Source organism: Cavia porcellus, unplaced genomic scaffold (genome assembly GCF_034190915.1).
Source record: "Cavia porcellus strain 051 isolate PalLab524CR breed Dunkin Hartley unplaced genomic scaffold, mCavPor4.1 scaffold_8, whole genome shotgun sequence".
NCBI classification, from domain to species: domain Eukaryota; kingdom Metazoa; phylum Chordata; class Mammalia; order Rodentia; family Caviidae; genus Cavia; species Cavia porcellus.
The window spans coordinates 93239928-93267764 of record NW_026947491.1 but is presented as its reverse complement, the minus strand read 5'-3'; the positions used below and the strand labels follow the sequence as shown (position 1 = coordinate 93267764).

Below are 27837 nucleotides of genomic sequence, written 5' to 3'. Positions count from 1 at the left end.
CACGATCATCCTGACAAATGGGAATGCCTTCCCCCACCAACACCTTCCCCACTGCTCTGAGTGTGGAAAGGCATGGCCTGTCCTCAGAAAAGCCAAGTCAGAGAATGGGCCCATGAGGCAGCACAATCAGCACACAGGGATTTTAAAGTGGCCATTAAATTCCAAAGATGTAAATAAAAGTATAATTGTGATAGCCAAACCAACAAGAAATCTCAGCAGGGACATGGAAGCCATGGGAAAAAAATGCCCACATTGACTTTTTAGAATTGACAAAATACACAGATCAAAAACTTAACTGGGGCTGGGGATTTAGCTCAGCGGCATAAGCACCTGCCTTGCAAGTGGGCGGTCATGAGTTCAATCCCTGGTACCGTTAAAAAAAAAAAAGTTAAAAAAAAAAAACTTAACTGGAGTATAACAAAGAATTAGAATGAGTAAAAGCAACTTGAAAAGAGTCAATAAGTATCATCCATTCCGAAGAGAAAAATATTATAAAACATTAACAGAACCTCTGTGTTTAAAAGTTTAATGGTGTAATTGGAGTCAGAAGGAGATAGAAAATAACATATAAAAAGGTATTTGAATAAAGCTCGAAAACTACTCAAATTTGGTGAAAGAAACACATTTACAGATTTGAAAAGTTAGTGAACCCTAAGAAAACAAGGGACAATCACACCAACATAACTCTTTAAAAGCAAAGGAAAAACAAAACACATTAATAAAGCCAGGTGTGTATTCTAGCTCGTTCATTTAAGGGAATTTGTGATTGAAAGCTGTCTGAAACCTGAAGTTGGAAAGCTTTTTACACCCCTGGGATATATTTTCAAGACAGCACGGATCAACAAGGACTAAAACAGACCTCGGCCGTCTCCCTAAGCTACTTGTGTGTGTCTCTGCCTGCAGGGGCTCGCTGTGTATCCTCTCTCCGCTATGCCCAGGGACCAGGGCACTGGGACCTCTGCGTGTCATGCCCGTGGTACACCGGGCACCTAGGGGAATGTCTTGAACGTAACAGGTGCTAACTGAATGCACAAGGTTAAAGTTATATTTCACTTCTGACCTTACGGGGAATGAAGAGAAGTTATAACTTAGGAAACATGCTATTAACATACTTAAAGGATTAATGTGGACTTTTCAGAGTTAAATTCTTGAATCTAGGACACAGTAAACCATGTGTGACAGTTTATAGTAAACATATGCTATACTCCAAATGTCTCTTCCCTTATCTAAAATGAATCAAACTGTTACTAGCAAAAGTTAGGTTTTTTGATGTAACAGCTGCATCACCTGTCCTGCCAGTTCCAGCCGCTTGTTTCCGTAGTAGTCTCTGTCATCCACTTTATTGTCCCCCTGGGCCAGGATGACTCTGCGAACCATCACTGCAGTGTAGATACACTTGGCTCGGAAGTTGAACTCCTTGACCTGCCACGCAGAAATCACAGGACAGTTCTGAGACGACATGTACTAACAGTGAGGTGCCTTAAGGAAAGAACCAATGCCGCAACCTTGAAACATGCCCCCATCTATCGGTAAATCCCAGCAACCAGGACTCCGCGGTTCCTCAGACAGGGGCTGCCGCCCGCCCCTTCCTCCTCCCCACACCTCGGCCCTGCCACGAGCTCAGAGCGTGCAGCACACACTGCGGAGCCTGAGCCCCGGAGGAAGCAGCATGCGCTCACTCCACGGAGGAGAACGCTGCCGCTCAGGAGAGCCAGGTTCTGTCTACAGAAGATCACAGCAAGTAAGACCCCGAATCCGAGCAGTGCTATCTCTGGCTCCACAGTCCTTATCGCTTCCACTACCCATCGCCACTCTCTGGAGTTTCAAACCACCTTTCCAGTTATCTAAAAATGCTTAAAATTCAGTTGGGACTCAGGTTTAAACAATTTTCTGCTTCTTTGGAGGGCATCAAGGACACATAAATGCCACCGAAGGGCAGCAGCACGGAGCACATTGAGTGCTACCACGTAGCCCTCTGCACCCCCACAGGTGCCTCACCTGTCCCCTCCTCCACAGCTGGTCCTGAGACCTGCACGCGCACTCAGCAGGCAGGGTGACCCTGATTTGCCGCAGCACCTCTGTTACACGGAGCAGTGGGCTCTTGCCAGCACCTGCCACGCCAACACAGCCAGTCTGCTTGGGAAGTTAACAGAACACACCCACCCTGCACTGCTTCAAAGCATGGGGGACAGACTCCAGGTCCCTCTGTAACTACGAGCCAGCTGGGTGATGAAAGGGTTTTGGTCCAGACAGGACACTGTAGCCAGGAAAGCCTCAGCCGAAACCAGGAAGCTCCTATCTCCCCCGCCCCTTGAGATTTACCTGTGATTCTATCTCCCCTCATCCTTAGGAATCTGCCTCTGGTGCCAAACATGTGCCAATGAGATACCTGTGCATCTCGAATGGCACTACCCAAAGTTTAGGCTACTTATATACCCCCCAGGCCACATGTCCGCCAGAGAGAAAGCCGGATTCCAGGGGTTGGAGTGGGGTGGGGGGGTCGGTTATCTCTCTCCATGTTCTCAGAATAAAGGCCTCTTTTGTTTTATATTTCATATCTTTTGGAAATAATCCTATCAGGTGACACGGCAAGTCACCAGCTGGTGTGGTCCAGGGACCTTCACTGCAGGCGAAGGAGGCTAAACAAGTCAACCCTAAAAGTCCAGGTACTTAAAGTACTTAAAGCACTTAAAAATCAAAGTACTTATTGCAGTGGGGTTGTACTCAGTGACAGAGAACCACACCTAGAATGATAACCCAGGTATGCTTTACTACAGTGAGTAAAGGCCTAGGGGAAAGGCACCATACGCACGTTTGAATTTATTGTAAAAACATACAACACACCAGCTCTGTCCTCTGAAACTATGACATCTAGTAGCAGTGTGCACACACCCATGTGAGTATACAGTAAGTCAAATGCAGAGGACCCTGAGACGGTGCGGGTGCCGGTGGTAACCGGACTAAGATTCTGAATACTAAGAACCTACTGGTTGCAGAAGGCCTACGGTCCTCCAGAATTCTCTCTTAAGTAACAAGCTCTAAACAGCACAAATGTGTCTTCATGACTGTGAGCACACCATGGACCCCACACTCATGACTATTCAGAGTTGGAAAATAGTTACTCACCGGTACGTGGGTCAGAATGGTGGAAGCCAGGAGCTCTCTCGCTTCTTCTATCTTGGTCTTTTTTGGTCCACCTCCCCACATCCTTTGCCTTCTTACTTTATTTCCTATGTACTTTAACGCCTATAAAATAAGCAAGAGTGGCTGAGTGACATCACTGGAGATCATTTATTAAGCATCAACTCACATACACATTACATGCAAAAAACAGGAAGAGTGGGCTGGGGATTTAGCTCAGCGGCATAAGCGCCTGCCTTGCAAGCGCACAGTCGTGAGTTTGATCCTCAGTACCAAAAAAAAAAAAAAAAAACAGGAAGAGAAAGGAATAGCAGAACTCTGTAAGGGCCCTGGCTGTAGAGAGCTGCCCTAGGAGTGGCCAAAAAAATCAGCATTTATCATGAATCAATGCCAGAAGAACATAACCACTGCCCAGTACACTGGCTCCCTTTTTAATTGAAAAATGTTTCTCCTCCTATAAAATTGACATTATGAAGAATTCAAAAAATATAGGTATAGGCGCACGTGTGTGTATGTGTGTGTGTGTAACACAGCCATTAACCATTCACTCAGAGAACCAGAGCTAACACTGTGAGATGGTACCTTTTTCTCTTAAAAGCACAACATATAACACCAGTACACCAAAAGCTACAAATCACTGCTAAGACAAAACAAACTCTAATAAACTGAAGGCTATACTGCTAATCAGACTCCTAACGGCCATATAATCAACAAAGATCAGGTGATTTTGGAGTTAAGATTCCATAATTTACACAGCAATGCAAAAAAAGTTTACACACTTAATAAAAAAGTTTGGAGTATTTACATTACCTGACTTCAACTATGAAGCTCTAAGAATCACAGTGACACTGACGCAACAACAGGCCACAGAAGAGGATGCAAGAAATAAACTCAGGCTCCTCAGTCAACTGATTTTGCACAAAAGTGCCCAAGCGATTCGATGAGGAAGAAAAAGCCTTTTCAACACGCAGCGGTGAAACAAGTAAACGTCCATACAGTCAAAAAAATAACCAGCTGCTACCTTGCACCCAGGTGAGTAACTCAGGTTGATTTTAGGCCTAATATAAAAACTAAAACTATGAGGCTTCTACAAGAAATCATAGGTTATGTTCCTGACCTTGGGGTAGGCAAGGATTTCTTTAAACAGGAAACAGAAATCAACTGGCCAGAAAGGACAGTTCAGTAAGGAAAATGAACTCTGCTGGACGAAGAAAACAGCAATGACCAGTATACACCCCCAGGTCAGCATCAGTCGTCACCGGGGAAACGGAAACAAGCGCCGCAGCGGCAGCGTGCTGACACACCTGACACCACACTTTGGCATTTTATAACCATCGAGTACTTTTTAAAATCCTGGCTCTCAGCCCTCAGAAGCGAGGGGTGGCCCCTGGCCCTCAGCCCCGGAGCACCGCCGTCCTGTGTAATGCACCCCTGGATCAGGCTGCAGAGCGTGGGGCGGGGCCTGGCCTGGCTTCTCTCTCTCTGCTACTCTAAACTCTCTGCACATAAGAACTGAGTACTCTCACGCACCTCTGCCTAGTTACATGTGCGCACCTGTGCGCGGGAACTCTGAAAGCGTGCTCTGTGCCTCTTAATAGTGTATTGGGCCTGCAACTAACCAGAAAGCCTTCTTGGTAATGCAATTTGGACATCAACTCTAGGATCTTCCCTGTTAGAAGCCAGCAGCACACCAGACAAACCCTCAACACACTGGCTGCCCTGGGCTACAGTAAACAGTAACCACATAACTGAGTACAGCAAGTCAGCAGCGGTGGGAATCCTGGGAAATGGCACTCGGCTGTCCCCAGATTGAGCTGTCATCATTGAGTCTTTAACCTCCTAATTCCCTGGAGGAAAGCTGACACTTCTTCGCTTTGAGGAAAGAGAGAAACAAGGAAGCCCTTCTGATGGAGGGCACAAGACCACCGTCCCTTGAACCACCTAACGCTGCAGCCAGGACGTTACAGCAGGTGTCACAGCCCTATGTGTTCACAAGGAGGCCAAACTGAGGCCCCCAGTGCACGCCACGCCCCTAGTAACAGCAGTAAGTCGGTTCCCTTCTGTGTGCCAGAGCTCTTGGCCACGGTGGAAAGCACTCCCGGCCAGTGCAGGCAGAAGGCTCCACAGACAGCAGCGATGGCAGAGACACTGAACGAGGAGGCAGTCACAACCAACAAACCCCAAACCCGGCGCGTTTTCAGCAGCCCATTAAAATGCCCAATCTTCACATGTGTGTTCCATCACACAACCCAGCACAAGTCTGCTTTTCCTGGAGGGTAGACAGAGCACTCACACGTCCGCAGCTGAGAACACACGCCCAGGGACCAACCGCCTGCGCCGCGCCGCCACCACGCCACCACCTGACACCTGACCTCGACGTGCAGTCCGGGATCCTCCACAGGCAGGGCTGCTCCCGTGGAACTGGACACCCGTCTGTCCTACGTTAACTATCTAATTAGATGCTGCCCCACCTTGTCACCGGCCTGCTCACTCAGCCAGCTGAAACGTTCTGCTAGTGACTATCAGCAGAAGTGAGTCTGTGAGTTCCCAACCCGCTGGTAAGCCCGCTCACACACACAGGTTCACAGTGCTCGGTGCTGCCTAACCACAGGGCAGCCACATCTGCAGTACAGCGCACAGTGGATCTTGTGAAGGCCGCCAGAGGGCCATCAAGGGCAGTCACCCTTCCAGGGCAGGCGCGCAAGCAGATTTCAAGTCCAGTGATCCCAAAACCAAGCCATGAGTCCTGTTCTCAGGGGAGACACGATTTTCTGTTCCCTGGGGTGTCCTCAATGCTGTTTCTTTATGGTCTCAGAAGCCCTGAACAATATTACTTCTGTTTGTAACCAAGATTCATGGCTAACAAACAGTCCTTGTCCAATGAAGCCCAAACCTTTTCCTGAGACTGCTCAGCCAATTACTGGAGTCCACTAAGAAATAACTATAGAAAAAGAAGGCAGTGATGGGAATAATCCCTATCGACTCGTGCTTTGGAATTATATATACTTCCACATGGCTTAGCCTACTAACGGTATCAGGATCAAAAACCAGTGTGCTTTCGGGGTCCACAGGGGCAGATACAAGTGGGAATGCTACCACTATAGTCCACCAGGGCGACAGGAAACAGCAGCCTGGAATTTACGTGTGGCCATATGGACCACACAGGACACACCAGGGCCGGCCACTTCGGTGCCCAGCAAGGAAACCCCGCCTCCCAGAGCAGCCACGCAGACGGCACCGTGCACTTAGCAAAGCACTTCACACACACATGAGCCTAAAATGCTAAGCACGGCCTTCAGGGCCCCCACTTTCTCCTGAGAGGAAGCACTGCTATCTGTACTGTGTTTAACACACACCAACGTTCCCTGTCTTCACCTTTGAGACCCTAAAATTCACCCAGTGTGGCAACAAGAACCACTCCTGAGCTCTCTGGCTGTCTGAGCCTTTAATCAGGAATTCAGGAAACGGGACTGAGAACACACACAACTAGATGCACACAGCAGGCCAAGTAGAGAATAGACGTGACAGTACGGGCTGAGGAACAGCGTGCCGGTTGAGCACGTGAGGCCCTGGCTTTGATCTCCAACCACATGCATACACGCACACACACATGCACATGAGAGGATATTAAGAAGAAAATACATGGGGAAAAAAATCCTTCTACACTGAACTGACAATCTGAAAAACAAAAAAGGCTGGGTGAAGTGGTGTGTGTAATCCCAGCACTTTAGGAGGCTGAGGCAAGAGAATCACACGTGTGAGGCCAGCATGGACAACCTAAATAGGCACCCTCTCAAAAAATGAACAGGTCTGGGGATGTAACTCACCAGGTACAACCCCAGGACTGGAAAAGATTCATGAAAAACCCACCTGGCAGACACGGAATAAACTAGTTCTTGCTACCGTATCAGAACCAAAGCTCCATGGCTGTCTATCCCTCCTCTACTAATGAGAGGGGGCAGGGAGGATCGCCTCTCACCCTCCCTCCCAGGCAGGGGACCCACCTGCATCTGTGTGAAGATCTGCGATTTCTGGCACTCCTCCAGGCTGGGCCCGAATGCGGCCATCACGCGCTCCTCCGTCCCAATCATCTGCACAATTTCCTGGTCACTCTCCACACCCATGGCCTGGAAGGAGAGAAGAGATGGGAGTGGGCTTTGTGCAGAGGCGCTGACATTTGCTTATGCTAATGCGGCATTGTGTATGGGTGCCACTCGTAGGGACTGGTGCCCACACTCAGGAACCGGCCATCTGGCGCTGGCTGCGGGGACCTGGAACAGAGGCGCTGATTAGGAACAGGAAAGCAAACACTCGAGGGCCTTTTCCTTGTGTGCCTGCCGTCTTCTAGAATGTTTGACTATTCTACATTTCATCATGCGCAAAGGAGACCCCGAGGGAGAGCCTGGCCTCGCCAAGCAGAGCAGGAGACAGGAAAGCCAAGGGCGGGAGGGGTCAGCGGACGCCCAAAGGTTTCCTCACAAGCTGAGAAGTGTTGGTCACTCCGATCCCTTCTCAAAGACCCCATGCTGTCCTACCGCACTACTCTAGGGGTACCGAGCCACACTTCACTCAGGGCTTAAGAGGGGTGGAAGACCCGAGAGAGGTCCAGCAACACACGGAGTGTCTCAAGGAGGAAACGTGGCACCTCCTTCAGGCACCAGGCACCAGGCTCACTTCCCCGGCCCTGGAGCGCACTGGTGGCCACCCGGGGCACCCCGTTAAACCTCTCCAAACTGCTTGTTTAAAGTGAGCAGAATTTTAGTGCTGGCATTAAAGTTCCTCCCAGAGTAGACTCAACCAGCAGCTAAAGGTCCAGGCGAGCTTCCTGCTGCCACCCCCAGTGCTCTGTGACGAGAGGACCCAGGGAGCACGGAGCCCCGTCCCAGGACAGGCCACGACGGTCACCCCCTGTAGTCACAGGAGTGGGCCCAGCTCCCAGATCCAGGTCCAGATCCAGGGGCTTGTCCCACCAGAAGGCCGCCCTGGGACAACATGGGTCCTGTGGCTCCCCTCCCTTTGCTTCCCTAGCATGACAGCACAGCTGGCCCCTCCCAGCTCAAAACTTTTATTCCACACAAGTCCTTCCCACGACGGGAGCTCTATGAAGCTGATCTGGATACTTCAGAATCAGATGCAAACTTACTGAAAGTTCTGAAGATTCAGGAGGAAGCTAAGTAGGTGATACATCCCTGCACGTCGTCTGAAAAATACTCACCAATCACTGGACCTTCCTGCCACTGACCACGATCCTAACTCGGTGACTCACTTTTAGGGACAAAGAGCAGGGGTGGCACACAGGGCGCCCGGCCTCCCGCGTGCCTGGGCTGCCCAGTGGGAAGACACTTGAGCCACCCAGGGAGAGCCGGCTACAAGCACAGCCACAGCCAAGGATGCTGTGCTCAGGCCCTCTAGTTCCCATGTAACTCAGCCAGACTGAGACAGAAGTGCAGCCTGCAACCTTCAAATTCCTACCCTATCAGAACTGTGTGATAACTTGTTACACAGCATGCCTGATTAATACAACAATTTCTGGAATCACACTTAGTATTTGAACTTTTAAAAAATTTAATGTGTAATATTATTTGTTCCAGAATAATTTTTTTTACCAAAAAAATCTTTAAGATACAGATCACTTTTTTCTTACATTAATTTTTGCAATCATTTTGCCTCTAATTTGATATCACAGATTTTATTTCAAAGGGTACTAGAAATAAATTCTGTTATCTAAAAATAACCAGATTTTTAAAATACTAAGCATGCCATACACTAAAGGAGAGCAGCTGTAAAACCAGATACAGCAATGCAATGCCCATCATCCCAGCACTCAGAAAGCTGGGGCAGGAGGATCACCACGAATCTGGGGCAGCCTGCTGAAACAGTAAGTTCTAGACCAGACTAGACGATGTACATAGTGAGACTCTATCTCAAAATATCCAAATTAAGAATAAAAAAGGATGGCAACTGTAAAAAAAGAAACAAAATCAGTTCTGTTTTTTAATCGGTACCAGTGATCGGACTCATGACCACACACTTGCAAGGCAGGCTCATATGCCACTGAGCTAAATCCCCAGCCCCAAGTTCTACTTTTTTTAAATGAATGGACAAGGGCCAGGGAGTTAGCTCAGGGCATAAGTGCCTGCCTGGCAAGCTCCAGGTCATACGAGTTTGATTCCTGGTACCAAAAAAATATGAGTGAACAAAAACCAGGCCATTTTGAAGTCCAGCACCCTGGGCCGCATCTACCCTGCATGGTGCTGACACACAGGTGCCATCAGCTCTACCGTCTCCTCTGTCTGCAAGCAGCCAGCCCTCATCGGGACACAGAATTTCTCTACGCGGAAGTCAAAGCTAATGTCCCCTGTCCGGCTCTCAGCATTCCGTGGGTGTCAACGGGATGAAAAGCAACACTGAGTTAACTGAGTTGCCATGGAATCTAACCATGTGTCTCTAACGTCTCAGATAGTAAAACACTTAACCAACGCTCTTCATTTAGAGAAAGCTGGACCCTACCTGAGATCTGTGTGGAGCAGATGCTAACCTGAGCACGCAGGGGGCCACTAGCAAGCACCGCTCGGGGACAGAACAGAATCCTGAGAAATGGCAGCATCTCTGTGCATTAGTTAACATCTATACTATGGGACATGAAAGCCACCTGCATTATTTTAGCAATTTGCATTTCTATAATCCAACTGAAAAAAACGATAAACTTGATTGCTCACTTTATTTTTAATAATAATGAAAATATCCCCCCAGGGGAAACACAGATTGTCACTGTTCTGATGCTGACTCCAAGTAGTAATTGTATAATTGCAAAAAATTGTCCAGTGGTCTAACATGGATCTAAACAGGCTGCACAGGCCCCCAAACACATCTAAGCTATGAGACAGAAGCATGCCAAGCACAAGGTAAATGACACCATGTGTGCAGGAGGCATGGTTACTGCCAGAGCTCTGCTCAGAAGGACTAAACTCTTCCTACACCGGGCACCGGAATACGAGGGCAATAACTCAGTCGCATCCTCCTCAGAAGTGCTCCAGCGCCAAAGACTGAACTGGTTTTACAATTATTCAGCCTTCAGCAGTCCCGGGGACAAATACATGACATATTGCCATGGAAACGAACAAAACGCTCAACCATTTTGCTTTACAGACGTACGTAATTTAGACATCTGAAAACGAGCTTTATGTGGAACTCTTTGTACTCCAGATATCTGAAAGCGTTTCTGCTAATAAGTCAAAAGTCAAAGCTATATAATAACCTTAGGAACAAAGGGCAGAGAGAATGCGTTTTGGCAGAAGGTCCTCCCAGTGTGGCAATCAGCAATAACCCCGAGTGAAATCCAGGGAAGGCACCCTACATACAGCGCCACGGCCTTCTCCTGGATCGCCAAGCAGTGACGCTCAGACAGGAAAAAGAGCACTGATGAGCAAGGGGACGGCGGGGACCCTGACAGTCAGACGCTGGGATACTCGCATGAAAACAGCATGGGGACGTCTGCAAGGCCAACACTGAGCCACAGCGACTCTCTGCACAGGAAACAGAGCCCGCCTCCTCCTCACTGCTCAGAGTGGCCCTGGCAGACACCAAGAGAACCGCGAGGGCCTCTTTGAGTCTGGGGCTTTCTTCTTGAAGATTATAAATTTCCACCGAAGTTGGTGTCCAAGAAACAACACAGCCCTGAAACCATACTCTCCTTCCCACAAAAACTCCCAGCTACAGACGCCGGCACAGTGCAGCTGGGAAGGCTGGAACACAAAACGGGAAGCAGAAGATTCATGGGCAAGAAGCCCTCTGCAGTGATCGAGTCCATAAATAAGGCCGATCTGGGCCCAGCGAGCTTGAGCCGTCATATTCAGACTCAGCGTGTCATCTGGAAACCCTGCTGCTTCTGTCACTTTTAGCCAATTGTTGGTTACAATCAACAACCATCAAGTCCTAATGACTGTCAAGATCTGTGTTAGGGCCACACAACACAAAAAGAGAAACGATGTGCCTGTCCTGCCGCCCAGTTTATCTTCTCCGCTTCGACAGGAAACGCTGTGAGAACTGAGAAAAAGGGAAAGCAGCCTCTTTTGGCCCACTCCATCTCATCTGTGCTCCGCAACCATGCTCCAAGCGAAGTGAAGGGAATTCTCCCTTCGTGGTTGCCTAAGACTCAGGAAACCTGCACCGGGCCCCGAAGCAATCCGCAGAGAAGCCGGGCCTCCACCTGGATCTGATTCTAAGACCCCAGTGCTGTGCACTGCTCCCAGGCGTGAAGTCCTAAAGTGGGCAGTAAACAAGTTCCAGCTGTTGATTAAACACCCCCAAGACTAACAAAGTGACCATGTGGCCAAAACAGTTCATTAACCTGAGCTCAATTTTTTTTAAAAAAATTCATTTAATGTACATATACTACTGGTTGGACTGCAACAGACATATTCTAGAAAAAAACATTTGTACTAAGTGCTTAAAAAGATTCACCTCCGTGAGCAGCACAGAAGTCTCTCGAAACCTCAGCAATGCGTGTGCCCACATATGTATGGGGAGAGTCAGCTGGGGGTACAAATGCAAGCAAAACCTTTGGGGGAAATGACAGCAATTAATGTCCCACTACGGGAAGCTGGTGAGATAAATGCTACCACAAACATGCAATTTCTCTATGATACTCATTAAAAATGGTGATGCACATCCTTATTTAGAGACATGGAAGGTTAGTCATAACTCATTTTTAACTATAAAATAAAACTGCATATTAAAAAATTACAGAAAAGAGAGATCTGGAAAATATATGAAAATGTAGCTACACTTCCCAGTGACTTTCTAAATTTTAAACTATAAGGTCAATTTTATATTCACAAAGTTAAGTTTGAAATCTCAATTACTGGTTATATGAGTATGCAGGTTGTTAATTTACAGCCCACCCTATAACGTGGCTTAGCCATATACATGGATGTATTTATAACATTGCTATTAAACCGACTTGACAGGAGAAACTGCTCATTAAACGTTTGCCACTAGCTGAAAGGGGCACCGGTGTCATGCTCGCCCGCAGCTTGGTATCCTCTTTTGCATGACGGTGAATATTGTATGCGATTTCCGGTGAAGGAAGCAGCGCTGGCCACCTGCGCCTCCAGATGTGCGGGGCTGCACTGCCCCCTGCTGGGGACGCGACGCCGCTCTGCTCTGTGCCCTGAGGCTTTCTCATCACCAAGCAGACAGGCAATGGGGCCCAAGAGCGCCCTAAAGAGCGGGAGAGCCCGGCCTCATTTACGACGCTGCGGGCACCGGGCGGCGGGCTAGCACGGCCGGGCCTGTGCAGCCCCGACCTGAGAGCACGCGGCTCCCGCCGCACTCCCGGAACTCGGCTGGCCCGAGGCCGGGCCAGGGCACAGCCTGGCGGGAGGTCTCGGCCACCTTCCCTGTACCAGGGGGACCCTGTTTTCCCACCGTCACCCAGCTACTGAGCGGGAGCTGTTCATTCTGAAGCTGCTACCCAGCTCGAAATCCTTTGAATTGCCCAGCGTCTCCTCAACCCATGAGCTCCCGCAATTAAACTGTCACCGACCTCACCTTCCACCCCTGTGGCGTGTCATCACCCAGCGCGGGGGCCACCGACCCGGCACCCCAGCCCCGCTGCCCTAGGAGCCCACGCGTGGCATAGCTGAGACACGCCGAGGCACGGTGCCCCTGCCGACCATACGGGCGGGCACACGTGGCTGCCGAACTCGCACTGGACTAGAGGTGAAAAGTGCCCGTCGGTGCCCTCAGCCCGCCCGCACAAGAGCTGAGGACCGCTCTCTGCTCCTCTCCCGGCCCTCGCAGCTCCCCGCGCCGCACCCAGACAGCCGGCCTGCCTTCCGCACTGCGCCTGCGCCGTCTCCTGCAACGCAGACACAGAGCGCTCAGCGCTGGGGGGCGGGAGGGGAGGAGGACCATCCTCCACCCCGACCCGACCTCCGTCCTCCCCACCCTCCTCCCGGACCCTCCTGCCGACCCCGACCCTCCCTCCCGGACCCGCAGGCTCCCGCAGGAGACCGGCTCTGCCTCTGTGAACTCCACGCTCAGGCACAGGGACATGGAGGCTCACTCGGCACCCCAGACCTCTCTGCACTTCCACATTTCTGCCTTTAAAAAAATGGAGAGTTATGTTTAAAGACATAGGAACTTGCATCTCACTATTTTCAGTGTGAAATCCGCCAAGGACTGACGGAGCACCCGTGCCCTAGCCCTTCCATTTCCCGATGAGTCCCTCCCGAAGTGAAGCAGCGGGAGAGCACGGCGCTCACCTTGAAGATGATGGCGATGGGGATGTCCTCAGACAGGGTGTTATGCCTCAGGTAGAAGCGTCCCTGTTTCACAGCCATGCTGGTCCTGCTCTTCTTCTCATGGGTGGAGCTGCAGGGACAGCCAAGCCGGTCAGCACGCGTCCTCGCCAAGGTTCGCGGTTGTGGAGGCTTAGTGGTCAGCAAGGCCCTTTCTAGAACCTGCTCCCAAACACACGCAGTCTCCTGCAGGCTGCTGCCTCCAGCGTGATCTGAGAACACGGTGAGCAGTGACGGCAAAGCGCAGAGCGAGCCTGCCTGCCTGCCTGCCGTCGGCTGGCCACCACCAGGAACCAGGGACCTTGGCTCACACAGCCTCAGTCCCTCCCATGCAGGGCACACACTCCCGGCCAACTCCAACAGGAAACCTCTTCAGCTTTCTAAAGCCCCAGAGCACGCAGCCACGGCTGAAGGCATGTCCACCCGCAACAGCCAGTGCTCGTGAGCCCACCAGGCCGTGGACACGGTCTCACGTAGGAGGAGTAGGCGGACGGACGGCTAATTAAAAGGCACAGAGGACCTGGACACTCCCTGGCCCTCAGGAAGCACCCGTACATGGCCACTATAGTTAGCTGCCTGGCCAGATGGAGGGCGGGACTCCGGCCACAGGTGCGGCCCAGGACACTGGAAGAGAAGCTGTGCGGCCACTTCACCTCACCCAAGCCACACACGCCTGACTGCACATTACTGCTGTACTGACTGCACATGACTGTGTTACCCTGAGTGTCAGGCCGCACCTGTCCAGTACAGCTGTGATTCCTCAAGGTTAAGCAGAACACAGTCTATGTTCACGCTTAAAGACTGGAAAGGAACGTGAAAACCTCAAGGACGCTGTTGTATCTCTTCTTTTTTAAAAGTCCTTTAATGCTACGAATGCATGGAAAATCCAGCTTGAATAACGCCCTGCTCTGCAAAGATGCGATGCACCGCCCCGCATCGCTGCAGCCCAGGAGGCAGCACGCACACGTCGCACACAGACTCGCCCCCCCAGCCGCTGACACTGGAGCCGCAGCGCTCCATACCTGGTCACTGAGGCTCCGACAGCACCTTTTCTGTCCGCCTCCACGATGATCCTGTTCTTGGACAGCTGCTCCTGGATGAGAATAACTTTCTCCACTCCTTTGACAATGAAATAGCCACCTGTCCAAAGGAAACAAGAAAATCCTCACCTCCCGGTCTCGGGCAGTGTGACCGAGGAAAGGTGAGTCCTCCTCAGCAGGTCCCCCACGCTGCTGCTCCATGGCCAACGAACCGGAAGGGCTGCTGACGCCGTGTGGACCAGGGGCGGTACACAGAGGAGCCAGGTGGTGACACCCCTGGGGACACAGGGACCCCTGTCTACACACCACCGACTTCTAACACTGGTCAGTGAAAACACAGGAGTCTTCAGATTTCGTAAGTACAGAAATATGAATGATATTTGACATAAACTAAAATTTGCTCTAAGTTCTCTAACAAATCGGTAGTAAACAGACTAAATTTATGTTTCCGAAAAATATTTTATGTTCAAGCCAGGGATTTAGCTCAAGGCACAGTGTGTGCCTGGCGAGCGTGAGGTCCTGAGTCTGATCCAGGAGCCCCTGAAAATCTATTTTGTGTTCAATAAAACATGTAACAGCATATAATGTTTTGCACAGTTAAGAGATTTCATTTTATCTGTCAAATATACACGGCAATGCATTTGACTCATGAAATACCGTGTTAGAATCTAGTAGAGTTCTTTCTTTACTTCTTCCCCAAACCTTGTAAGACTACATCAGTCTAGTTCTGTGCAAATTAGGTTAACCCAATTAGAACTTAAAGTAAATCAATGTGAAACAAATTAAGGCATTAAGAGAAATGTAAAGTGTTAAGTTTGAAACTTTACAAAAGAAGTTGCCTACAAATAATTATGACAATTTTTAAAAATTTAAACAATAAAAAAGTTTGTTTTTTCTACCTTTATTACATTTAAAACAGCTTGAAATAAGATAAAATCTTCTCAGGCCTAAAAACATTACTGTTAGTTATCACTATTACTATTATTACTATTACTACTACTACTACTATTATTATTTGGTTTTTGAGACAGTCTCACTATGTAGTTCAGGTTGGCCTTGAACTCACTATGTAGCCCAGGCTGGCCTTGAACTTGTGACAGTTCTCCCCTTTCAGCTTCCCAAATGCTGGGATTACAGACATGAGAAACCATACCCAGCTGTTCCTAAATTTTAAGCATAATAAAATACTGAGCAAAGGTAGGAAGAATGTACTAATAAAACACAGCAATAAATCAGAACTTGAGGTACTAAAATTTTAAATCTGAAACAAGGTATTTTTAGGACTAACTGATACATTTGAAGGCAATTTCTGATGTTTTATAAACACAGTTTTATCAATTCATGGAAAGACAGGAGGACAGAACAACAGCATCAGCAGCACAAAGGCCAAGCGGAGAGAGCCGAAGGAAGCACGGACTCACGCAGACCTGGGTCCAGAGGGCACTCGTTCAGCTTGGCGAACTCGGCCGGCGTCTTCCCCGTGAGGACACAGTTGGAGCTTCGGAGCATTATGGGCATCCTGCTCACACGGAGCACCAGGAACAGAGGGAGAGCGACACCTCAGCATAGCGCAGTGGCGGACGCACACTGGGGGCCGGAGATCCGGAACCCAGCCCGGGGAGGGCTGGCCTCAAATTCATGGCGGTTCTCCTGCCTCAGTCCCCCGAGTGCTGAGATTACAGGGGTGCACCACTACGCCCAGCTGCCACAACTTTACAGACACAGATCCACAGTAACAATAGGTAGGACTCTGCTGGACAACGCCGTGTCTTCCCCAGGCTGACCCGCACGATGTGTAAATGACCCACAAACAGTGTCCATTCCCCCATCCCACGGGACCGTGCTCACAGGCACAGCACAGGGCTGGACTCTGGCCCAACTGCACGCCTCACCTGCCGATGGGCAGGGCGTTGCGAATGATCCTCTGGCTGCCTCGGGTGTACTCGATGTCCACTGTGATGGGGGCGGAGTACGTCATGTCCCTCAGGCGGCACTGGAAAAGAGTCGCACAGTGACCGAGGGCCTGGCTGTCAGAGCGCAGACTGCAGGAAAGGGCGCAGGTGCTGCACTCTGACCCCCGGCCCAGCTTCTGGGTGCCGCTGCGGGTGCTGGGAGTCCTCACCCCTGTTCTCCTGGAGCAGAAGACTTCTCGTGTTGGTCCAGACTCTAGACTGCCACAGGACCCTCGACCCCACCTACCAGGGACAGTGCTGACAAGCCCAGGGCCGATGCTTTCCTTACGGACCCAGAGCCATCAGCTCCCAGCCCTGTAAAGCAGTCAGCCTGTTCCCTGGCAAGGCAGTCCTTGGGAAGTAATGCATGGGGCTGGACGGGTTGCTCAGAGGGGGTTCAGCAGAGCAGGAATAACTAGAGCACACCCAAGAACACAAATCCAAACCACACCTGCTTTCATTCCATACATGCACTACACCGTATTACAAAGCTCCTCACCCAGTACGAACCATGCATCTGCTTGGAGGCTGCCTATCCCGATACCCCACCGCTGGGGACCGTGATCCCAGGACCCCCAGTCCGTCCAGCCCCTTCACGTGTCCGCTTGTCTCGTTAAGCACTCACGTTTGCACCCAGTGTCTGTTCCACATCTGCATATTTTACTTTCTTCACAGGAGATGGCACTCCTTGGGGAAGGACATTGTCTCATCTCGTTTCAATGTCAGGACACTAAACGTTCACTACGTGCTTAGTGTCTAAATAACACCAGGATGAGTACTGTAAACACAGCACTACTAATAAAAGTAAAACTTTATCTACGTAAACCGTCTGATACATGACCACAGCCCTTATTTTACTTAGGCAGTGACCACAACGCTGGACACTTGCTGAAGGACAAGCACATCCCCTGTACACTCCCTAACTGTATTTCAGTTTCACCTGAACTTCACAAACCAGATGAATCTACACGATTCTGGTCCCTCCCGAATCAATTCCCAGTTATGAACACAAAGTGGAAGACTTGAAGGGAAAGCCAGAATCTGCTTTCAGCCAATCTGAAGGCCCACCTGGTCCACAGCTCCGTCCAGACCCTGTGTGTCCCTCCTTCCCGGCACCCTGCAGGCCAAGCTCCCCCTCCCTTGCCTCCTGCACGGTCGGTGCCTGGCCAACCCCAGAGCATTGGCCAGTGACCCTCACAGAGTGGGGCCGGCAGCCGGGGCGGGCTACTGAGCAGTCTGGATTTCCAGACACCAACAAGTATGCTCATGAGCACTGAACCAGCGACGCAACAGCGTGCCAGCGTCTTCCAAGGGAGTGCACAACAGCACTCGGCACTCAGCTCCAAAACGCATGCAAGCCGAGCGTTTCCAGCTGTGTCATTATTGACATTCTGAACTGTTTGCAGACGTCGCCAGGTAAGCACTGGCACGCCCCATTCGGAGGCAGCCAGGTTTGGGATTTATGGTTTGTCACACAAGTGCTTGTTAACTTTTGATGGGCTTGTTTTCAAAGAGTTCTTTTTTAATCACCTGTTTTCAACGCTCTCGTGGGAGCACGCATTATGGTCTGCAATTACCTCGTGAGGGGACACAGGTCTAGTTACATTGAAGCTTTCTTCAACATCAGGAAGCCCAACGTAGATATTCAGGTATCTGAAAAGCAAAGGACAGCATGACCCATGACACGCCTGCAAAGAACATAGACACAAACAAGCATCTCTCAAATACGCTAGCAAATGCTTACTTTACCAAGGACAACAGATTAAAAAGGATGGCTGGGTATCTTCTTGAAATGTTAGTGTAATTTTACAAATAGGAGAAAACATTATTAAAGTATCCTTTTGAAAATACTGTAAATCTCCTAGAAAGACAGCTCCTAAAATGATCTGTAATGAGAAACGCAGAGTGCGCCTGTGTGCTGGCACCCGAGGAAGGAGGACTAGGAGGTGAGAAGGGAACGAAGTGCTCGCTGGGGCAAAAAGCCACAGGGGACAAAGGAGGAGCAGACACACCGGGGACGCACAGGGATGGGTGGGAAGAGCTGAGAGACAAGCCACCCTCTTCTGAGGGAACTTGGTTGTATAACCCTGACTCTTAAGACAGAAACTGTTTCGCATGACCTGAAAACATGCATAATTAAAATCTACCAGCACGGGGCTGGGGATTTAGCTCAGCGGCATAAGCGCCTGCCTTGCTAGCAGGCAGCTGTGAGTTCGATCCCCGGTACCGATAAAAAGGAAAAATCTACCAGCACGTAGGGAACCCAACATGGAACACAAACCTTACTACATTAAAAGAGAAACAAAACTGTACCAAAAAGGCGAGAGGGAAAGGAACTGGTACACACCTGCCACCCCAGTAATCTGGGAAGCTGAGGCAGGAGGATCACAGGTTCAAGCCTGGCCGGGGCAACTTAGCAACCTAGTAACTTAGGGAAGCCCAGCCCCAAAATAAGGATTTGAAAAAGAATAGCTGAGGATTGTTATGGCTGGGCTCTAATCGTCTCCCCAAAGTCTCGTGCACTTTCAGATGGAGCTTTTTCAGAGGAGCTGAATCCAGAGCATGTGATAAATTTGTAGAGCAAGGCTAGAATTAAGGGTGCAGGGATTCAGGGTGTGAGCGCTACTCCGGCCCTGGGTCAGACAGCCTGCATAAATATCAGGGGCAGAGAGACTTGCCCTCTCCCGTGCTCTGTTGCTTTTCCTGGCTTCTACAGCCTGAACTACTGCCCCTCCGCCATGTGCCACCCTGCCTAAGAACCAGCCACCTGTGGACTGAACCTCATTAAACTGAGCTAAACAACCGTTTCCTCCTCTACCTCCGGACATCGGCAACAAGAGGAAAGTGACTAAGACAAGGAAGGCTGTGGTGGAGGGTGAGGCCCGGGTTCGGCTCTCAGTGCTGGAAGAGGGCACACATGGGTACTGTACACCGTAGCGTGACCACCACTCTCAGAGGAGTGTGCCAAGGATCTGCAGTTCTGCACAGGGTGGGGCTGAAAAACTAAAAAGGTGACTGCAGATTTCTCACTCTTGTGGACAAAGATGGTGACGGTGACTCTGCGGTGCTGGAACAGGACAGAGAAACACAGGTGTGTATGTGCACACGTTTCAGGACACATACGTGCATTCCACCCCTGGAGTTCATGTACGGATTAATAAGTAAATTAAAAAACAAGGACCTAGGGCTCCCGGGACAAACGCTGACTCCCAGCCTGGGCAGAGCGAATGCCGGCTGGCAACCGCTGCTCCCCGGAGGAGGAGGAACTGAAGAAGAATGGGGCTGTGGAGAGGACACAGGTGGCCCCTGAGGATCCACCATGGCCAAAGTCAAGGGCGTCCAGGAGCGCAAGAGCACGGGCACCAGGTTATAACCAGTGCACCAAATAAACACCCACGCGCCCAAACCTCAACCAGAGAACGTACGGGAGATAAACTCAGGGATGGAAAGGGCTCCGAGCAGGAGGAGGGCCGGGGCAGAGCCAGTGGTGCACCAGTGCCGGCCGCATGCTCGCTCGATCGCTCGCTCACACACACGCTCACAGACACACACACACACCCCTCCCCGGTGGGGGGCGCGCAGGGCAGCTGACAAGGGCACTGTGAGGCGAGCGCCAGGGCTCCGGACCGCAGAGACTGAGAAGCCAGGGCACTGACCCACCCTAGGAGGACGATGGGCATGGGTGCAAACACCGGCCAAGGGCTGGACGCGCTGGGAGGGGGCAGCCGCTCCAGCTTCCCCTGGCACAGCACACTCAGCACAGACCGGGAGCGCGCGTGGGGACTCTGCTGCTTTTGCAAGTTTTGTGTGAGTCTAAAATTACTGTAAGTAACAGCTTGCTTAACACAGTTACAACCTGAGGGTTTAACCTGTCACACCTCTACTTCTCAGTTTGCCAATTAAACACTAAGCCTGCGCACTTTACAATGCCCTACTGAAGAGATGCAAGAGAACCCTTCAGTAACAGATCAGAGAGCTGAGCACAGCAGGGCAGGAAGCAGAGCAGCCGGTCCCTTCCTTACTTTAAATACCACATCGGGTCGGCGTCGCTCGTGACCTTCTCATTGGCCTTCATGATCTTCTTTATCTGTCGGGGAGGAGCGCGGGACAAAGTGAGCAACCCGCTCCGCGCGCTCCACTGCACCCCAGCCCGCGCCAGCCCTGCGCTCACCTCCACGTTGATGAAGTAGTTAAAGGAGTCTATGTGCTGCTTCACGAGGCCCTTCACCTAAACACAGAATGGCAACGCATCACTCCCACGAACCTCAGGGCTCCATCACATTTGCCCAAAACCCAAGTGACACCAAGGTCCACAGATCCCATGCCACACAGAGCTTCCTTTGTGTGCCTCGCTCCAGGCCCCACCATCGGCCTCACACTGCAGTTTCCCCCGAAGCGACCAGGCCTTGGTGACTTCACACACTAGGATATATACACCTATGCACTCTCCAACAAGCTACCGGATCCAAGCAAAAGATCCGGCGGCTGGGGTGGTGCACAGCCTGCAATCCAGCAGTCAGAGGCCGAGGCAGGGTTTCCGCCTCCCGCTGTCTCATGCTGGGCTGCGGGCAGCAGCTCAGGGGTACAGCACCTGCCTGGCATGCGAGAGGGCCCAGGTTCCACCCCCAGCATCGCCACGGAAGGAAGGAAGGAAGGAAAGAAGGAAGGAAGGAAGGAAGGAAGGGAGGAAGGGTGACAGCAAAGGACACGGCGGAGGGCACTGCTGTGAACACTTCCACCCAGGTTTCGCCCAGGCAGTTTCATTAACCTGAGGAGACATCAGGGTGTCTACGACCATCTGAGGAGCTGCCAGCTGCTTTCCACCGTCACCAGCGGAACACGGTCATCACTGGCTTCTCCATTACAGCCTCTAGCGGATCCCAAGCACCTCACCACTCGCACAAGCTCTGTAAGGTGCAGCCCTCCCACAGCACAGCACGGTGGACTCAGCACAGTGGACTCAGCGGCTGCTGACCAAGCTCCCACCTACTCCCGCAGGCTGACCAGAGGGCACCTGGCCTGGGGGCACCTTCTCCAGCCCCGCAGCACCGGCTGACGCCAAGGCGTTGGTTATCCATGCACTGAGCCTCAAGGCTTGCTCTCCCTAAAGGACAACCCACCTGCTGGCCCTAGCTGCCAAAAGCTAGCAAAGTCCACAAATCCATGAAGTTGGCCAGAGATAAAAATTCAAACTTACAAAGTCTATCTGGTGACTTTTATCCTATGAAAAACAATTATTGCACATTAAACACTTACCTTTAAAAATGCTGGAAGCAGCCTCCATTTTTCCTGTGAATCAACAAGAAAAATATCAGAACCCTGTGCCAGCAGGGATGACACCCTCTAAGGAGTTATAGTGACACATCAAAACTGACTGCGTCACAATGAACAAAAAAGGTGAAGTAAAAACAGAATAGTCTGAAACTGTAATTACCTAAAAACAATCGTATACTATGCGCATGCAGATACTATAAGCACACGGAAAAATATGTCAGTCTTCCTGCCGAAGCTGAGCCCAAACCTGGGCGTCAGGCACGGAGCCCCGGGCTTCTCTCAACTCTCACGGCTCTTCCTGAGTAAGTGGGTTTCTCAGTTATTCTTTATTGCCGGGACAAAATACTCCGCCCATACACGGCCCAGGGCTCCGGCTGCAGAAACTCAAGGACACTGGGTCTGAACAGGAGTCCCAGGCGGGCAGCACCGGAAACCAGGGGAAGGTCAGCAAATGGAGGGTAACAAGGCCGCATGAGGGCGAGACCACCTAAGAAGCACCAATGGAGGAGAAATGAGACAGCGGAGCCCACCCCCCATCCAGCGGTGAGGAGGGGGATGAGGATGGCCAGGGGTGGAGAGCATAGTTTCCAGACTAGTCAGGCAGACCAGGCTATGAAGACAGAAATCAAACTGCAGCTGGGGTGGGCAAACAACTGTAAAGGGTCACACCAGCAGCCAGGTGTGGCGGTGCACCCTACAATCCCAGCACGTGGAAAGCGGAGGCAGGAGGAGCTCCACCAGGTCAAATCCAACCTGGGCTACGTACTGAGTTCAAGGCCAGCCTGAACTGCGCAGTGAGACACTGTCTCCGTAAGGGTGGGGTGTGTCACGTGAGAACTTCCCCGGTGATGGAAATGTCCTATAGCGCGCAGCAGTGACAATCGCGGGTAGATGAATGTACTTCGCTATGTTTATTCCCGTTTGGAACCCCTCAGGTCATCGTGAACTGCAGTCAGCCTGCTGTGCCGTCAACAGCAGAAGCGTCACTTCTGTCCCTGCCGTTGGTTTCTGCCATGCTGTCAGAGGTCAGCCCTGCTGCCTTGCAACTAAGCCAGGTTGTATTTTGTCCCAGGCAGTACTGGGGACTGAACCCAGGCCCCGCACAGGCTGGCTCCAGGCCTGATGCCCAGGTGTGGGGCTCCTCACCCCACTCCCTCTGTCCTACCGTCCTCCTTGGTGACCAGCAATCAGCAGCACCTGCCTATGCAGGCAGAGGGAGCCAGAGGCCTCTGGTCCCGCGGGCTCACTCACAGGGCTGAGCCCACTCCATCACAAGTTCACTCAGGCTCTCTCCTGATCCCCTGGTGGTCCAGCCCTGCTGCCGCTCTCCTCAGGAAGGCCCCTGGGATACCACCGCAGCTCCTCCCGGCCCATTCCTCCCTCCGTGCTCACTGCCCTTCTCTCTCTGCTGACCTCAGCCGCTCCCGCACAACAGCCTCTGCGCCCACTCAGCCCAGGGTCCTGCCCCACTGCCTTGTAATTCCTCCAGCACACGCCACTGCTCAGACCTCTCTCCTGCAGCCTCCTCACTGCAGGAGGCAGGGAACAAGGTTTGTACAACCCCAGGAGCAACCTGGTGTGGTGGCCCTTGATGGTAATCCCAGCCCTCAGGAGGCTGAGGCAGGAGGATTGAAAGTCCAGCCTGGCTACTTAGTGAGACTCTGTCTCAAATAAAAAATTAGGAGCTGAGGATATAGCTCAGATGCATCAGCGCCTGCCTGACAAGTGCTGGGTCCTGAGTTTGAGTCCCAGGACCAAAAAATAAATAAAAATTAAAAGGGCTGGACATGTGGCTCATTTTGAAGGTCCTGGATTCAATCCCCAGTGCAGTCACACAAAAAAAGAAAAAGAATCCTGTTACTGATATACCAAAATAACAGCAGTACTATTTAACAAATACATGATTAAATGGCTCCAAAACTTGTTATTTCTCCTGCCAAGATACCATGCTGTGACACAAGAAAAACATACTCCAGTGACAACTCAAGTAAAACTGAGTTCTTAGTTAAAAAGTCACAGAACACTGGTTGGAAAGGTGAAGCCAAGAAACATTTTAATCTCTTATTTAAAGGGAAATGGCATTTTTCACTCAGAGAAAACTTAGGATTGCCAAGAAAATTTTCTAGTACAGTACTGTTCAGATTAACCTGTTGGTTCAACGTGAAATTGTAATGTTATTTCACAAAAAGAAGACTGCACACCTCTGTCTGCTGAGGGGGGGGGGGGGAATGCAAAGTGAATACTCAGCTAAGAAATGAAGACCAGCTGGGCACAGCACCTATACTCCCAGCACTGGAGTTCCAGGCCAGACGGGGTGCTTAATGAGTTCAAGGTCAGCGTGAACCATATAGCAAGACCCTGTCTCAAAAAACAAAAACTAAAACAAAGCAAAAAAAAGAACGGAAGACATAGCAGAGAGCAAGACAGCAGAGTAACTACCAATGTTAAAAGTCAGAGCAGTCAAGCATGGTAATACATGTTTGCAATCCCTGTTACTCAGGAGGCTGAGGCAGAAGTCCTAATTCAAAACTAGCTGGGGCGACTTAGTGACTCTGTCCCAAAGTTTCAGAAGTCGGCTAGGGTAGAGCATTCACGCAGCGTGCACAAGGCCAGGGGCCAGTTCTCAGTATCCCAAAACAATGAGAGGAAAAAGGATACAACGGCAGGGGTAGAAAGGAGGCCTCGCCTCCTAGGAGAATCAGGGAAAGCCTTCCTAAAGAAGTCACACCACAGATATGCAGAATTTATTCTACAAAGAGGAATGGGGAAAATCCAGAAGAAACTGTGCCCAGAGTAGAAAAGCTCAAGGCGGCAGAGGCTGGAAAGTATGCAGGGCCAGGCAGGGGAGATGAGGGCTTTCTCTGCCCTATGCGAAGGCGCAGAGAGCAAAGGGTCTACAGAGAGCACCACAGCTACCTTCCCAGCTAGACTGACGGCTCTGGGCACAGAGCAGACAGTGAGCGCCAGGTGGCCCGGGAGCCCCCAGAGAGGCCACAGAGGGTCCTCACTGGAGAGAAGCAGGAAGGAACTCTGGATCCGTGTGTATGTCGAAGGCAGGACCCCGACTGTGGATGCAGAGGACCAGGAAAAGGAACGCTGTTTCTGAACAGAACTGTGGCTCTACTTTCTTCACAGCCGGCCAGGTTCAGACAGAAGTGTCCGTCTTCTCGGCTCAGTTCTGCAGTTTGGAGAATCAGTCTAGCCAGCAGTTAAGTATGAAGGCTCTGGTGGAGTCTGGCTAACAAAATCCAAATTCTAGCTACAGCAGCCATTCACCAGCCTTTCAGCACTTGACTAGTTCACCACCACGACCCTCCAGCCAAAAGAAAATGAAAAAGATGTTTATTTCAGAAGATTAAATAACAAACGCATGTTATAGCTAAACAGCCCAGCACAGAGTAGGCGTTTAACGATGCTAACTCTTGATATTAACCTTCCAAGGTAAAACCTAGAGCTGCCTGCATTGACCTGCAGGCACTCAGACTGGATCTGATCTTCCTAAGGCTGCAGACACTCAGGAGAAAGTTCTTAATCCAGTCTCTAGTCAAGTCTCTCTTCCTTTTAGAAGCATCTCCATGTCCTGAGGGAAAAGGTCAGACTCCTTCAGGTGTCTAACAAAACAGTTTATAGCCAGGGCTTCACCCATCCTTCATCCTTGATTCCCTCCTCTCTTTCCCGGCACTCTAGGACATCCTAGGTGTTTCAGAGCCTCAGAAGCACCTGATCGCGTCGCCGCGGAGTTCAATACCCCAATCTTTCCACTCGAAACCCTCTGCCCTGGTCTTCTCCAACTTTCCCCACATTCCCTTCCATGCCAACGCTGACTCCCAGGCTCAGAAAGGATTTGTGTCTTTCCAGAAAAAGTGTCAACAGCGGCACTTCTCTGGGCAGCTTACGATAGGCTAGCTATCCTTAATTTCTGTGTGCCTGATGAAGTTACAGGACGTCTTGGTCAGAAAACAGGGAAATTTGGGGATAAATACCCAGGCTGTCACACATGCCTGCAATATAAACATGGACTTCTGGTTAAAAGGAGCGATTGCTGGCCTTTTCCCTCATATCTCGCTGCAGGACTTAAGAAAGTGGCTTAACCTCCCCGGACCTCGGGGTCCTCTAAGAGACCGAGATGATGTAACTCGCCCCCACGGTGAGTGCGAGAGTCGGCCTCCGCCGTGCACGCCTGGACAAAAAAAGTGGTTCCACCCGGCTCTTGTCCACTGACAGCTTCTCCGGGACCTTTCCACGTGCACGCGGACGCCGCAGCGCAAAAAGACTCACAGGCGCGGGGATCTGAGCATGCGCCGAAGCTCTGAGCACGCGCAGAAGGCGAGGCCCGCCCCTCCTCCCGATCCACGTTCTCCAGTCAACGCCTCCCCAGACGCCTCGCGGCCCCTTCCTTCCGCTCCCGGCGCCCCGACGCTCTCACCTCTACAGTGGAGATCGGCGCAGCTAGCTGCTCCGGGGTCAGGGTCCCAAACTCCTCCGCTAGCACGTCCATGCCGCTCACGACCAAGGAAGCAGCAGGCAGAACCTCCGCGTCTGCCTTCGCGGTCTGAGCGAACGGCAGCACGCCAGGAGAGCGGTGTGCGACAGCTAAATTGTCCCCGCCGCGCGTGTGGGCTGCAGGCGCGACGGGAAGGTTCCGCCTGCTTCCGGGCCTACCTCGCCCTGGGACCGGAAGTGGCCGAGTTAGGCACGTGCGCCCCCTGGCGTAGAGCGCGCGGGTAATCCCAGGCCCGACCGACGGGTTTCCTGCGGGTCTCGCTGCAGTCCTGGGGCCCAGGGAAGCACGGAGGTGCGAATTTTAAAAGTAATCGGAAGGAAAATGTGCTCGGGGAGCTTGCGCCAGGGGTACCCGCGAGGCACAGACTCGTGTGAGTCAGCTCAGAACTACACGTGATAAGCGGAAAACCGACGTGCAAGAAGCCTAGGGATGGGCGGATTAAATTAGTGAGGCTGCTGCACGCCTGCAATACCGGCCTTGGAAGGCTGAGGCAGGAGGATTGCCGTGAGTTAAAGGGCAGCCTGGAATACGTAGCGAGACCCTGTGTCAGCACAGTGAGGGCAGCGGTTGTGATGGACTCCTGCATACCATCAGAATAACCATGGAGTGGGGAGGGCTGAAGGCCACCTACGAGGACAGCTTCCCGACGAACTGATGCGAACTCTGGGATGAAATCACTAGCACACCAATAAGTTCCGTGTGAGAAGGGGACATTTAAATCGGTGAGGGAATCTAATACATAATGCTGGGACGGCTGGTTGGCCATTTGGGAGGGAGCTACCCCATGGAAAATGCCTGTATTGGTGAGGGGCAGGCACACGCCTGGAGTCCCAGTCACTCTGGGGCCGAGGCAGGAGGATCGCAAACTCCAGCCCGGCCTGAGTGTTCTGGCGGGACCGATCCTGTCTCAAAACAAAACACAGAACAGGCCGAGGTGAAGCACAGTGTTGGAGGCCTTGCTTAGCAAGGCCGTTTGTTCAACCCAGGTACGCAGGGAAAAAGTTCTATAGGGATTAAACATTTCAACAGTAACAAAATCTTAAGAAAAGGAGAAAGGTGAGAGTAATCCTAACACCGAGTTGGTGAAGGACTTTATGGTGATGACACAGAAATCATAAAGAGTTTGATAATAGGATTCTATGTGTGGTATATGATCCCGTGGAAAGTTTTGAATTTTCTGAATCGGTTGTTAAAAAGTCTGAAAACTAGATGGTGATTCACAGTGTAGGCCTGGCTCTGGGGGAGTTGACGCAGCAGGACAGCAAGATAAGGTGAGCCTGAGCAATTTCTCACAAGCGTCTCAGAACAAAAAGGGCGAGGCCTGGTGCGGTGGTGCGCTCCGATCAGGAGACCAGGGCAGGGCCACAGGGCACGGCCAGTGGTGGCGCGGCTACACGGGGCACTCGCCAGGGAAGCGTGTGCTGCTGACGGTGGACGGCTCAGTGCTGGGCTCCGCGGGCCTTCAGGACGAGTTAGAAAACGGTGCTCCCCGCCCCGCCCGGCCAGGCCGACTCCTCGGCATCTAAGTGGAAGCCAAGCCGTACCGCACCGCACTGCGCCAGGCCGCTGGTCACCTCCCCGCGCCTTGCTCCCGGCCCCCTTGCAGCACCGGTGCATGCACG

General features: G+C 51.4%; 1 protein-coding gene across 3 annotated transcripts in view; it reads right to left on the bottom strand.

Moving 5' to 3' along the window:
• Polr3b (RNA polymerase III subunit B) overlaps positions 1-26353 on the bottom strand; it is an 82226-nt gene extending 55873 nt beyond the window's left edge. Inside the window, exons 1-12 of one of the 3 annotated variants that reach the window (XM_063255500.1) lie at positions 26138-26353; positions 21694-21726; positions 20609-20665; positions 20460-20524; positions 18015-18090; positions 16378-16478; positions 15907-16004; positions 14468-14585; positions 13410-13518; positions 7146-7268; positions 3127-3246; positions 1288-1422 (exon numbers count right to left, since the gene is read on the bottom strand). In XM_063255500.1, the coding sequence (XP_063111570.1) occupies positions 1288-1422; positions 3127-3246; positions 7146-7268; positions 13410-13518; positions 14468-14585; positions 15907-16004; positions 16378-16478; positions 18015-18090; positions 20460-20524; positions 20609-20665; positions 21694-21726; positions 26138-26209 (1107 nt within the window). In that variant the 5' untranslated portion in view covers positions 26210-26353. The remainder of the gene's footprint in view (positions 1-1287; positions 1423-3126; positions 3247-7145; positions 7269-13409; positions 13519-14467; positions 14586-15906; positions 16005-16377; positions 16479-18014; positions 18091-20459; positions 20525-20608; positions 20666-21693; positions 21727-26137) is intronic. The other 2 variants (XM_063255501.1, XM_063255503.1) reach the window with 2 other exon arrangements.
• Between the last annotated feature and the right edge of the window lie 1484 nt (positions 26354-27837).